Raw genomic sequence first — 13,354 nt, forward strand, 5'->3', positions numbered from 1 at the left:
TGCTATAAGCTAATCTACATTATGTAATGCTATCTTGTATGTTGAATTTGTTAACGCACATTGAGCGTGCAAATAAAAATTAAATCACTTTAGCTGCTGACTGTGCCGTCTTTGACCGCAGGCAACACGTACGTGACTATACGGAATACTTTAGGAATTTGTTTCTAAAAACATGCCCTTCTGCTAGGACAATTCAGAGGAAAAGCACACACAAAATAAATCTCAAAGAAACAAAGGAACATAACAGAATCCCGGCAAATTAAGTATAACACTACTACTTAAACATTAGCACATACAAAAGCTCTCAGTAATCTACACAGCCTAGTACATGGGTATAATTTGGCATAAATGGATATTTAATAGCTAAGTTGAATCTATGTGAAAAAAGAGAACGTTAGATGGGCAGAAAAAGAAGCAATTTGACTCTAACATTTGTAATTTAGAGTCACTCCTGGATTCCTAGTCAAAACTGAATTCCCTGGGAACACTTTTGTCCATCTCGCTCTGTGCAAGATGCAACAGTCTCTCCTAAAGTGCAGTGATCTGGCTTCTGTGACTTGTTTTTCTGCAGCTCCCCGTCAGCACTACACAGAACAATATTGCTAGGCACAAAGCCATGTCTTTAGAAAATGCCAAATAGTCCAGAGCAGCGAGCTGTGTTTCCCCAGCAACACAGACCACAGCAAGCACTTTAATGCCGTCCTTCACTCTTTTTGATAGCTTCCCACGTAGCAAAGCACCAATCTCCAGAGGTGTTTTAGGTGTCTCAGTACTTAAAATGAAGTTTGTGTGAGCTTCGGGTCTCATCTTCAAGGAATCTGACTGTTTCAGTCCAAGCTTTACAAAAAGATTGCCTAACGTCCCAGAAAAAGGAATGTGGCCGGTGCTGCAGCATTTCACGCACAATTCTGCAGCAGAGGTAAGGGTATCACAAGCTTCCTGCCTTCCACGCTGAGTGTACAGTGCACGCTTTGGAGCACCTTTGCACGCCTTCTCTAATACAAATACACCACAGTTCACATCAAAAACCAACTCTCTCCAACTCCGGGACAAAGATGAAAACGATCAAACTGCAACAGACGCCGTTCCCATTGCCAGGTTCACCAGCGACGTTCTCAGGTATTTTGGTGATGCTGAGGAAAGAGTTACTGAAGCACTCAAGAAGTTTAATTAGCTTGACCCGACTCCTGCGCCAGTGATTCAGTTCCACCACATCGCTCAACAGTGGCAGTTGCTGAAGGTGCTGAACGCAAAAATAGCCGAGGCCGCTGAGATGATGCAGGTAGTGATCCACATGACTTGTGCATGCATTTGAATTCGGTGTCCAATGACTCAGGACACAGAGGGTTTTTTAACACCTATGCTTACCATTAATTATGTTGCGCTCTGCACTGCGATTGATCGCAGTGTTTAACCACTTTCAGTTATTTATCATGGTAATAACTGCAGTTATTAGAGCAGTTGGCTAAAACTGCTCAGCCAAAGCACACAGTCACTGATTATTTTCTACTCATTGTGCAAGATGTGAAAGAAAATCTCTCTTCATCCTTCTCTGCTTGGCTTCTGCCTCTAATACTGCATGCCTTTATTAAAATGTCCCGTTTCAGGTTCTTACACCATTCAGCTGAAACAGAAACAAAAGAATTTGCATAAGAAAAAGGAAAAAAAGCAAACAGAATGGGTTTGACAAACCATGAAAAGAGAAATGGTTTTGTGGAGAGCATGGAAGCTCAGCTCTAACTCTCTTCCCACCTTCCTTGGGTCTGGGTGCCGGTGCCATTTAACTCAGCAGGATTCTGCATTGCTTTCAGCACAATTGGGTCTTTCCTCCTCCAACAGCTTCTGCCTCACCTAATTCCCCGTAGGAGCGAGTCGTGTTGCCACAGCAATGCGATTCACTTCTGGTGGCAGACGCTGGGTCGGGACTCTTGCTATTTCCTTTAAGCAGGCAGAGCTGGGAATAGCTCCGTCTCCTTTCCGAGTCCCAAATCCGCAGGATTGCGCTAAAAGGGAAGAAGCTGCCATCAGACGGGTCCCTCTGAAGGGCTTCAGAGCACCCTCATTAAAATGCAACAACTGGATCTCAAGCATTCAGCAAGTCATTCCACCACCACCACAGATCACAGGGCCCCAACGATTACGCTGTTATTGCCGAAACTTGAAAACTCTTCTCCAATAACTGCTTAAAGCCGAGCTAATCCCTCTCGGAGCCTGCAGCACCAGAAAGCCGCCACGGCTGCGCACCGCAGGCCGGTAGCGTAGCACCTGCCTGGACGTCTGCAAGTGCTGCAGCTGAACTCCTGCTGCCGCTTCTGTGCTACAGAAAGTACACGATTCTTGGGGAGGTACTTTATCAGGCCAAACAGGAAACAGGATGAGAAAGGAAAAACATACCAAGAAATAAGTAGAACACAACGAAGCAGCAGAAAAGGCAATGCCAAGGGTGAAAAAAAAAAAAGCCACCACAAAAAACCCAGAAAAACAAATGCCCCAAAACCCAAAACAACCCCCCTTTACCTCTAGTATATTGCACAACAGTTCCACCCTTCTTCCCAACGTGGAAGGGCCCGTACAGACAATTTTTATACTCCACATCAACACAGAACCTGGTGCATCGCAAACATCAGTATAGTAATTCATCTGGTCCTGCAGTTAGTCCTCTCAAAGGACTCAACAGCCACTTACTGACATCCCATCGTCACTGAAGAAAAGCAGCCAGCTGTTGGGGGGGGGGAACGTGTACCCAAAATAAATGAGAGCGTGAGGAGCCCGCTACCCGTCCCCACGCTCCCGAAGGGAAGCTGAGGGAGGCACAGGAACGCTGGGCACGTTTGGTCTGGGAAGGGTAGGGCACGTTCTAAGTCACCACGCGCTCAGGACACGTTCATGTCAGCTGGCACAGGGGAAGGGCTGGACCCATCCACACACAGAAAAGAATGAAAAACACAGGCAAAATTATTTGGGGAACATTCAGTTTACATGTTGACCTTTTAAAAATTTGAACAAGCAATGCAACTTATCACAGGGAGCTCACCGTCTTGACTTTTGGTCCTGAACAGAATGTTAACACGCATACACAAAACTTCAGACTTCAGGTTACGTCCAGAAAGCCAAAATGTGAAAGTTTGCCTGATTCCTTCCTGCTAATGAATGTAACAAGGCAAATAGGAGTTCAGCAAAGCAAAATTTAGCAAATACCAAGCGTCTCACAGTATTACACTGTTAAAAGAATGAATTACAACTCTGAGATCTATGTACTAAAATCTTCTTATAATTAAAAGCAATATGTATGTCATACCTTAGGTGACCTAGGCATTTAGGGCTCTGAAAGGAACACCAGGAGTGTAGGCAGGAAAAAAAAAAAAAATCAATGTGTTACCACACATTACAGCACAAAGCCTGAGCCGACGCTCACAAGTAATTTTTTTTCTGACAATAATATAGCGGTAACAGGTCTGGTGAAAAATAACCAAAGTTTGGGAATGGTGGGGAAAAAATATAGAAGGATTGAATAGGAAAGATACCCTTATACAAGAGCTGCACAGCCAAGACAGAAAAATCCAACAGTAAACCTGTGCAGAGTATCATCTAATCATATTGGATGCTGTCAGACTGCACAGTGTCTGCGCCATCACCAATCATAGAATTTTTTTTTTTAATTGTTACTACCAATATTCTCTGCAGAGAATACCTGTATTTCCAAATAACTCCAACATCGTGGTCTCACGATGACTCTAGAGGAGAACTATTCCGCCTTTTCTTACCCTGCCTTCTAAGTGCTGCACTCTATTAAATATTCATCACACAGAAGGGAAAAAAACAAACAAAAAACCAAAACCAAAAAGCAAACAAGATAAAAAGATTAAAGGAAATTCATCCCAGTGTCCCTTGAGATCTCACGGCAATATTGGTTTTACTGGTTCATGCGTATTAGTGAGACCACGCTTATGCATCTGCTTATCTTTAGGCCATGTAATAAGCTTTAGATTTTTTCCTTTTCATCCTTTCCTAGTCATCCTAAGGTAATGTTTCTCAATACTGAGTTTTGGTAATGCTTTCAGAGGAGTTTTTTCTGTATTTCTAGGGTTTATTTCTTTGTATAGCATTCACATTACATGCAGGATTTAAAGCTGATTATTAGGAAAGAAAGCATTTTTCAGAATTAACCTTTCCCTCCCAGTTAGCGACGATTCCTTCTTCCACCGCAGGCCCTCTCGTGGTTTAGCTGTTAGAGCGCAAATTCAAGTCAGATGCTTTTTGTGCATCTTCTGTCCATTTAACGCACAGACTCACGGGAAGAAATGACCTCAGCCTACGCCAAGCGAAGCGTTCCAGTTTCCCTCACTTGCTGGGGCAAAGCGCAAACCAGGAGATAGCTGGCTTGCGCTGAGAACAAAGGACAGCTCAGGAGCATTCATCCTAACTCTTGCAAGTTTATTTGCAACCAGATTTCTACAGGTGTAAACCAGACAGCACGTCAGCAAGCTGCCTGTGACCCAGATACTTGACTGAATCACCTGGTTTCTATGTAGTGTATTGTTTCACTCCTCCAGTCTTGTGACACAAGTGTTGCTGCTTTAATTCAGCAGGAATTTTGGCAGGTTTTTTAAGTTCTCAGTGACATGTAATTAACCTCCATGCATCTTAAATTTTACCAGTTTTGCACTTTTGTAAACAACTTCTTGTTATCTCAGCAAAAGGCTGACCTTTATTAACAGCAAGGCGGCATTATAGTTTTGCATTCCTGTAATAAAAATCACGCAAAGTAGATCTGTATTGGCAGCACAGAATCTGTGAAAGATCTTCTTGGTACACTCGAAGTGGACGGTAAACAGCAAAATTTGCTCGGCTACACACACACGCTGACTATGACAGTGTTAGACCCGTCTCAGCTGACATTTCTTTGTTCCCGGTGATGGATGCGCTGTTGGTGAGCAGATCTTGGTAATTACAACCTTAAATACCTTTGAGCCAGGCCTCGGGGAGATGAAATACTGAAAAGCTCTCTCTTCCCCTACATTTGATGCCTGCGTGAACTCTCAGAGACCCAGGCAACCAGTATGCAACGGTACCGACTTCTCTGATCCGTAAGGTAGTTTTTACTTAAAAGTCTCCATTGTGGTACTTTCATATAAAAAACCCACAGCTGTAACTATTTAGATGACAGATAAATGCCACTTGACAATCATGTTGGAGAAAGAATTGTAAAAATGCAGTTGGAATGTTTTCATTCCACAGATCTGTTCACGCCCTTTAAGAAAGGGGTCACCACTGGAACAGCTGAAACAGCTTCTAAATTTCTAGGGAGAAGCCTAAAAGCTAAGCTCATAGTCATCTGCTTCTAACAAGATAATTAGAGGTTTTCCCCTAATTCATCTCTAGATTTACCACAGTACCTACACGCTTAGGAATTTTTAGTATGAATGTCTGCCAAGTAGTTTGTTTCGGTCTACATTTGAAAGCCACATAGCCAAAAAAGCTGCAAGAATAGCCTTTTGTTTTGGTCTAAATGATGTTCCCTGTATTTATGGAGAACACGACAGAGACACAGCAAAGTTTTTGTAGCACTGCTACCTACCTGTCACTGAATACACTTTAACATGCCGACTTTGGATAAACCGGCCCAATCCATAGCAAATAACAAGAGCAACAGCACGATCAACAACAACATAGCGTTAGAAAAGGTCATGGTGTTTCAGATCTTTACTCAGGATCTGTTGAAGGATTTAGTAGGTAGGTGGTGAAACAGCCGGTGAACTGTATTTGGGTATTTTGTATCTTACCTGTGACTCGTAAGCAAAGCTATCTTGGAATAAGAAGGAATGTCGTCAACTCTGCAAAACGATAAAAACCAAAAGGAGCAGGAGCATGGCGACACCGTTCACAGCAGACGAGTTACCAGGAAGCTCTAAGAGAACACACGATAAGGGTCGATGTTGTTCAATATATTCTTAAGTAGTCCACAAAATGGAGCAAGCCGTGATGGGTCACGGCTTTCGAGGTGTTAAAAGCCAGATAGACCTGGAGAATTTCCCAGTAGGCTTGGAAAGGAGCTAACTATTAAATGCCTGGATGAAACTGCACACAGGAAGAAAATAACGCTACCGAAGCCATCACTATGGTATACTCTACTATTATATACCGCTACTTAGAAAATATCCTGAAGTCATTGGATATTGCTAAAAACATCTACCAAGTTTTAATTTCTAGTTTTTCAAAGTTTCTTGGATAAGAAGCAGTTTCTAAAGTGTGCTTTAAACTCACCCCTAATCACCAGCTAGGTGGTGATAGACAAAGGTATTCTCTGTGTTAAGTGAAGGATAGTAACGGAAGAACCACAACAACATCTGCATGCCATGATGCCAGGCTGTCACCTGGATGTTGTGTTGAACAAAAATATGTAGAGAGCTAACCTTCTAGGAATCTTGCATTTAGTCCAAAATTATAGTCCAAGAGGCTTTTTCACAAAAGCAGAAGCAGGTTACACGTATCAGGCTATCAACCAGGGGAAGATTTATCTGCTGACTCATCTGTTCAGACAGCAAAACAGATACAGCTGTAAACCCGATGTTGGGACCTTATTTCCACAACCACTACAATTTAAGCATGTCTCTCCAGACTAGAAAAACGCACACCCGAGTTACTGCCATGAATGATGAGACAATTCTTGGTTACAAGAGATGGCAGCTGGGGAAGGTGCCTCCAAACGCCCAGTGAATGCACTAGGAGACATCCGTGCTGCGTGCAGAAGCGAAAGCATCCTGCGTCTCTACCACTAGATGAGATTCTCTCTAACCCAACATAAGCGACGACAGTAGCCTTTCGTTAGTCATAAAACGAGAGTTACACTGCAAATTTGGCTACAGTATAAATACCTTAAGGAAAGCGAAACCAACTATATCAAAGCTGCCAAGGAGTCTAAACCCAGCTGCTTTCCACTAGCGCGAAGCAATAAAATGCAAACAACCAACGCATAGAGAAACCGAGGCAGTGGCAAACGCAGAGGGATTACTTTGGCCGCTGCCACAATACTCAAGCATCTGGGCAAAGATTTGGACACTTACCTCACGCAGCTACTGTGGCCCCGCTTGTAACTAAACCTCGGAAAGCCAACACCTGGTGCGGAGCATGCAAAGGTAAACCGATGCAGTTGCAAAATGTCCAGATCGTATTTAAATGATTTAGCACCAGGCTCGCACCACAGAATTTTAAGCTTTGCCCCACTTAAACCTAACATACCAACTCCTTTTGTTTCAAGCAAGATAAGCATTTTCCAAAGTAATTTACAAACACACCATGAGCTTTCCTTCTTCAGCACTCAGGCTGAACGGCCTTCTACCCACATTAGACACCAGAGATTAAAACATCAAATGCAAATGTTTGTATTAAAAATTATATATTGTGTCAAATAAAACAATAATTCTGTGTACAAATTCATACATGACAAAAATAAAACTCTTTTTGAATAACACTGTGTAAAAAAAGTGCTTGCTGCTGTTCTGATGTAATAATTCTATAAGCAACAGGCTCACAAAATGCATTAGTAAACACTTAAATTGCATTGAAGGAATCACATAAGGCACAGACATCAGTTCTTTAAAGGTGAAAATAGTCCCATACAGGCTACCTTTATGTATTATCCAAAAACGTCGAATGTAGGAAGCCAACTAATACTTTATGTTAACTTACTGTATCAAGGAAAAGCACAGGGAAAAATTGCAATCACCATCAGGCCCCTGTTCAGCATTTCCAGAAGGCTGGCTTGAAATAATTTTTATGATGACAGAATCAGCAACTGCTCTTAGAGCAACTTGTGAGCTGTTGCTCCCTCCTTCTCCTCAAGTTTTCTGCTAGATGTTTTTCCTAGGATTTTTATCTGAGTTATAGACAGCATTTAGTCCAAGAGTGAATGATGAGTAGGGCTTTCAGTCCTAACCAGTAACGACCGAAAAGATGTGCACAACTGATCACTTGGTTAACGTAAAAGACGTCTTAAATTGTAAACAGTCTGAATTATTCTCAGCCTCTTTTTTAAACAACGGACGTGTGATTATTACCAGTGTAGCAGAACACTGGAGCACTGGAAGGAAGTGAGAAACAGAAACCAATTTAAATGTTTAGCTCAGCCACAACAAAATTAAAAAAAGAGTATCCCCCCTCCAAATGTCTCATCGTAAGTTTTTTTAAATCTTACACAAAGAAAATACTCTTAAAACCAACAGGCAAAGAATTTCCAATTGTATCTTAAGCAATAAGGAGTTTAGCAAGAAAAGAAGCTTAGGTGTATCTATTTGCTATCCTCGCTTCTTGTACTAATGCTTTTACATGTGAATTTTCAGTTCTGACTGCACTATCACATGCAGCACACCAAGACTGACATTACAGATGTGAAATTTGATCAGTAAGATTATCATAGTTACTGACACAGATGATGGAAGAATAACAGAAGCTATACTACACTTAGTCTACTAAGCTCTTTCACTCCTAAACTGAAAGATTTTAGGCACTTAGTTCTCCGAGAAACTTGTTTTAACCGTATCTGAGTTACCTAACTATGATTTGTTCTATTATTAAAGAACAGAATCAAGAGGAACGCTAGACATCTGACTCTCTGTTGGATTTAAATTCTAATTCTAATATTTTAAATTCATAACCCATGTATCTGTAATCAGCTCGGAAGCAGAGAGTCTCTCTATGTAAGGAGGGTCTGCCTCAGAAGCACTTTCTTAACCATTCTTTACGGAGCATAAGAACACCCGTACCTGCACTGCCCGGACGGCCTGCCTGTGCAAGGTCAGGGATGGCAGCATCTGTCAGGACCGTCGCTGTGCCCAGCTAATTGCTTCCTTCCACTGCACCGGCAACTCTACTTCTAAGACTGCATTGGAAGAATCTTATCAGTATTAGGGATATTAATTCTGGGCCCAGATACCTCAGTATCAGTCATTTTCTCTACAAAGTAGTTATCATAGAATAATTTGAAATTACTACGTTAGAGACTTCTACTTAAACAAAGATACTGGCTCCTTTTAAGACAAGAACATAAAACTGAATGTAAATAAGTAAGCCAGCGCACCATTACAGCTATGATTTTTAACAAGCAAGTCAGGAAACTCAAAGCTGTGGTTTCTACAGCATCATTACACTATGCATGCTATGGCAACACAGTAAATGCTAAGTACAGTAGGAAAATGCTACATATTCATGCACTGTTGCCATGTTATAGCTGCCATAGGAACCGTAATTTGCTTTTTCTGACTTGATTAGAATCCCACCCACAACACTGCTGATTAACTGATAATTTAGATAAACTTCTACAAGTATTCCGCATTACTTTTGCTGGAAAAAGATCTATTCAACGAGAACACAGGAACTGTAGCACAGCTCCATTCAATGACACCTATACACGGCCAAGGCTGCTAGTCATGACATACGCTTCGTAAACTACTTTTCAGCACGACCTCGACAAGCCGCCTCTCGTGATGTGGGTTACTGTTCCGGAGAGCAGCAAAATTTTCTTGTGCAAACAACTAGGAAAAAAAATTAATTAAGTTAGGTTGGGTAGAACTTCAGCAATATTTTACACAATTCAGCTTCCAGTACGCAGTGACTGAAGACAAACATTCAAAAGTGCAGGGACATAAACCTACCAGCATTTGTAACCAACGACATACAAGCAACATATGCTGGATCCAGTAAAAAAATGACAATGAACAAAAGTACAACTGTTACTGTGTCTTAAGTTAAATATCCAAAATTAAGGGAATACCATTCTAAATGAAAATAATTGGTAAAAGTTACGCATTCCCTCATAAAAGTCCCATCAGGTTTAAAACATGCTGTCAAAATGTTGTCACTAAACCGCTTTGGTTACAAATGGCTGTTCACAGGTTTTGTTTTATTTTGCAGAGGAATTCTCTCTGTTCAAGTGACTGAATCCTTCTTCCTTCTAAACGGTGACTTCAGTCTTTTCCACACGCTGCTTTTAGGTTTTGATTTTTTTTCCATTGCCATTACCGCTTCTTTTTCTTTCCTGCGGATTTCTCGCACAAGAGCATGAAATACATCATCAATATAATAACGGTATGCAGCTGAAGTTTCAAAAAAAGGGCAGTTGAATTCTCGTGCTAAAGCAGAGCCTTCTTCTTTGGAGACCTGAAAAAAAAGTTCACGCTTGTCAAGAAAGCCTGTTTATTAAAAGAAAGTTTATTTCTTTACCACTTCTTGTTCTGCTTGCTCTGTAACTGTGCATGCACCCTCCCAGCTCCAGAACAGCTCATTTCCACTGATCTCTAAATCTTTCTCTACAAACCTGTTTTTCTTTCTCTTTCACTCATTGCTTCTCTAGCAAGACCATTATCTGCAATAGACTCTCTGGACATTCATGAAACAACAGAGTCCTTCAAAAAAATATTCTTTTCTTGGACCTTAATCTAGAAGTTGCCTAAGAAGGGCAGTCCTCGGCCCCAACACAAGCATTTGTCAGTTTGGTAAGCTAAGGGTATTTCTTTCCCCTGGTCAAAATCTATTACATTTGTCAAACCACTTTCCAGAACTAAGTAAAACCTTTCTAAAAAAAAACCAAACCCAACCCAGAACAACAACAACAACAACCCGCTCTTGCCAAGCCTGTAGAAAAGTAACACCCACTCCTCATCCTATACTTTACATCTCTTAGCATGGGTGTTCTATCATAGCTACCATAATTTTCCTGCTACACTACACACTGAAAATTCATCTAATTCCAGGTATACAAACAGCACCTCTGGAACTTGTTTTCCAAAGTACATTTCCTTTGAGTGAAGCTCTGCTTCAAACTGTTTTCCCACAGATGGTAGTTACTGATTTCTTATGCTCAAAGTAATTTTCCTTTCTGTCCATTCTTACCCAAGAAAGGGAGTATAACCTCTCGTATTACTGCATTTTACAACAGAAATAGCTTGTAATTGTGGGCCTCTTTTGTGCCATTTACCTGCCGTAGCTGTGTCAGATCAGATTTATTTCCCACCAGGACCACGGGAGTGTCATCAGTGCGTCGAACACGATAGATTAGCTGTTTGAACTCACGCACTTCATGGAAACTGCGCCGGTCTGTGATTGAATAACAGATGATAAATCCCTCGCCAGCCCTCATGTACTGGTCTCTCATGGCCGTAAACTCTGCCTAGAAACAGACAATTACATTTCAATTGCACAAATACAATGACTTTCTAATTTGCTGAGAATGGGAAACACAATGTGTCTTCCAAAAACAGCTGCACAGGAACTCTATCTTCTCATCCTGTTACACAAGGACAAGATATTACATATGTTTGGGACTAACACCAAGGTTCCCTCGCTATAGAAATCACACCAACATGTCACTTATCAGCCAATACATACTGCTTGTTGATCGTGACAGCAAGGTGCAACTGAGAAAGCAGTGCATGAAACCAGAGTACCGTCTGAGCTGCCTAAATACAGACAGCATGATACAGACGCTATAAGCAATACAATGCTCAGAAGAAGTAAAAGAGCTCAAAAAACAATTTGGAAGAAAAGTCAGGCATACTTTTACAGGATTTCTGTCTCTACACCTGACCATTACAGACTTCTTAACATCTTCCCAATTCACTTATAATTACTCACATACCTGTCCTGCTGTGTCTAAGATATCCAGATTGGCAGGCTCGTCATCAATGCGTATTCGTATTTTATAAGCATCCTCTGTGAATTCACAGGACATTGGAAAGAATAAGATCGGAATACAATTACAATACTCATTAGTCAGCAATTCACAAAGAGAATGCTACACTAGAAGAACCTAATCTGGTAATATTACTATACTAATTTAGTCTGATCTTTGTTTAACAACAAATTAAAATTTTAATTGTTCTGGTGTGATTTAGTATCCTCCCAGCTGTTTGCTAAAATCATGCTATTGCACATGCTATTTCTGGCGGACATGTGACCACATGATATAAATTCAATTTTGGATACCGTGGTGGAAAGCATGGAGTGAGAGCATTCTATTTTTCTCAAAGCCAGAAAATGTGCTTTATTCAACAGAAGAACTGGTCACCACCAACTGCCATTTTCTTAAAAGACAGACAATAACTATTCTGTCCCTCTAAGTCAGCGCTCCCACACTGCAACAGTCTGCTTTCAACAAGAAGCTGGCTGTTTTTCCCACTTTTCCTCTGACAGTACAACCATCGGTTAAGGTTTCTCTCAGGGATGCTGCAAAAGTTATGCAGCAATATAGTAAGTTGTTAAGCACTTTCATCCCTCCCAATTTCTAAAACACAGAACACAATTTGACCTGACAAATCAATAGCAGAGAGCTGATCTACAGCACGGAGACTAGATTTTTTGAATAGACAACTAATAATCGCTTATCAGCAGTTTTTCATCCTTGCCTGCCAACATACAAACAAATATAGATAGCGCATAGCCTGAACATATGTGATAGGAAAACCATTAAAGATCTAAAACTCAGGGTATGTACCCCAGTCCTCACGGCAGTCCCAGAACTCTCAATACCTTTAAATGAGTAATCTAAGGGACTCGAGTCCTCAATTACAGCCAAATTTACAGCCTTCTTTAAATTGAGTACTTTAAAGCAATGGACCCCACAACAACTTAACCTGCTAAGAGAGGGAGCGAATAGCAAAGAGAAAAGAAGGATTTTTCTTACCAATTGTGGGATCGTGATCCTCTGGAAACCGGTGACTGATGAACTGCATGGTCATGGCTGGAAACAAAAATCAGAGACGCAATTGCACAAGTCTCGTTAAACATCTGCCGCTTCAGCATTCGGTTCACAACACGCCTGAGCACATTATTTCACTAACAGCTAAAACGTAAGGCCATACTCGGTGCAAGACTCGAAAGAAACATAAACGAAATAGGTTAATAACTCGGAAACACCGAGAGCTACGTCCCCGTCCTCAACAAAGCCCTCCGTCAGGAGTTTCGGACACAAAGCTGGACGCAGCCAGAACGCGGAAGACGATGACACCGCGCTCCCGGGGCAGCCCGGCGGGGCGCGGAGCGGCGGCCGAAGCCGGGCTGTTTTGGTCGAGACGGGCGGCCTCTCGCCGCTGCCGAGCGGAGCCCGCCGCCGCCGCCGCTCCCGCCGGGGCGCCCCGGGCCGCTCCGCGCAGCTGAGGCGAAAGCGCCGGCCCCGCCCGCCGCGGGAGAGGGTCCTCAGGGCCGCCCCGCACCGGCCGCGCCCCGCGGTTCCCCCGCGGACGGCAGCTCGGCGCCGTACGCACCGCTCTTGCCGACGCCACCGGCGCCCAGCATCACTAGCTTGTACTCGCGGGACTGCCCCGGCGCGCCGCCGCCGCCCGGGCGGGCTCCAGAATCCATC

The 13,354-nt window shown here is 42.4% G+C and overlaps 1 protein-coding gene and 1 long non-coding RNA gene across 2 annotated transcripts; both read right to left on the reverse strand.

Annotated features, from left to right (window-relative positions):
• Positions 1-1,546: 1,546 nt before the first annotated feature.
• On the reverse strand, positions 1,547-2,565 carry LOC142595631 (uncharacterized). Its single transcript, XR_012831797.1, has 3 exons — positions 2,518-2,565; positions 1,753-2,003; positions 1,547-1,624 (listed from the first exon to the last, which is right to left on the reverse strand). It is a non-coding gene; the product is annotated as an uncharacterized LOC142595631 (long non-coding RNA).
• Positions 2,566-7,208: 4,643 nt separating this feature from the next.
• RIT1 (Ras like without CAAX 1) lies at positions 7,209-13,353 on the reverse strand. The gene is made up of 5 exons (XM_075724336.1): positions 13,257-13,353; positions 12,677-12,733; positions 11,633-11,706; positions 10,973-11,164; positions 7,209-10,155 (listed from the first exon to the last, which is right to left on the reverse strand). The coding sequence occupies exons 1-5, from the start codon at positions 13,351-13,353 to the stop codon at positions 9,925-9,927; spliced, it is 651 nt and encodes a 216-aa protein (XP_075580451.1). The 3' UTR covers positions 7,209-9,924.
• Between the last annotated feature and the right edge of the window lies 1 nt (position 13,354).

This window comes from Pelecanus crispus, chromosome 22 (assembly GCF_030463565.1).
Source record: "Pelecanus crispus isolate bPelCri1 chromosome 22, bPelCri1.pri, whole genome shotgun sequence".
Classification (NCBI taxonomy): Eukaryota; Metazoa; Chordata; class Aves; order Pelecaniformes; family Pelecanidae; genus Pelecanus; species Pelecanus crispus.

What these genes read in the sequence shown, in the direction of transcription:
- RIT1 (XM_075724336.1), bottom strand. Translation starts at nt 13,353, where the DNA reads ATGGATTCTGGAGCCCGCCCGGGCGGCGGCGGCGCGCCGGGGCAGTCC. An exon ending in GGATCACGATCCCACAATTG is followed by an intron (nt 11,707 to 12,676) that starts GTAAGAAAAATC and finishes GTGAATTCACAG; the next exon opens with AGGATGCTTATAAAATACGA. An exon ending in ATCTGACACAGCTACGGCAG is followed by an intron (nt 10,156 to 10,972) that starts GTAAATGGCACA and finishes CTTTTTTTTCAG; the next exon opens with GTCTCCAAAGAAGAAGGCTC.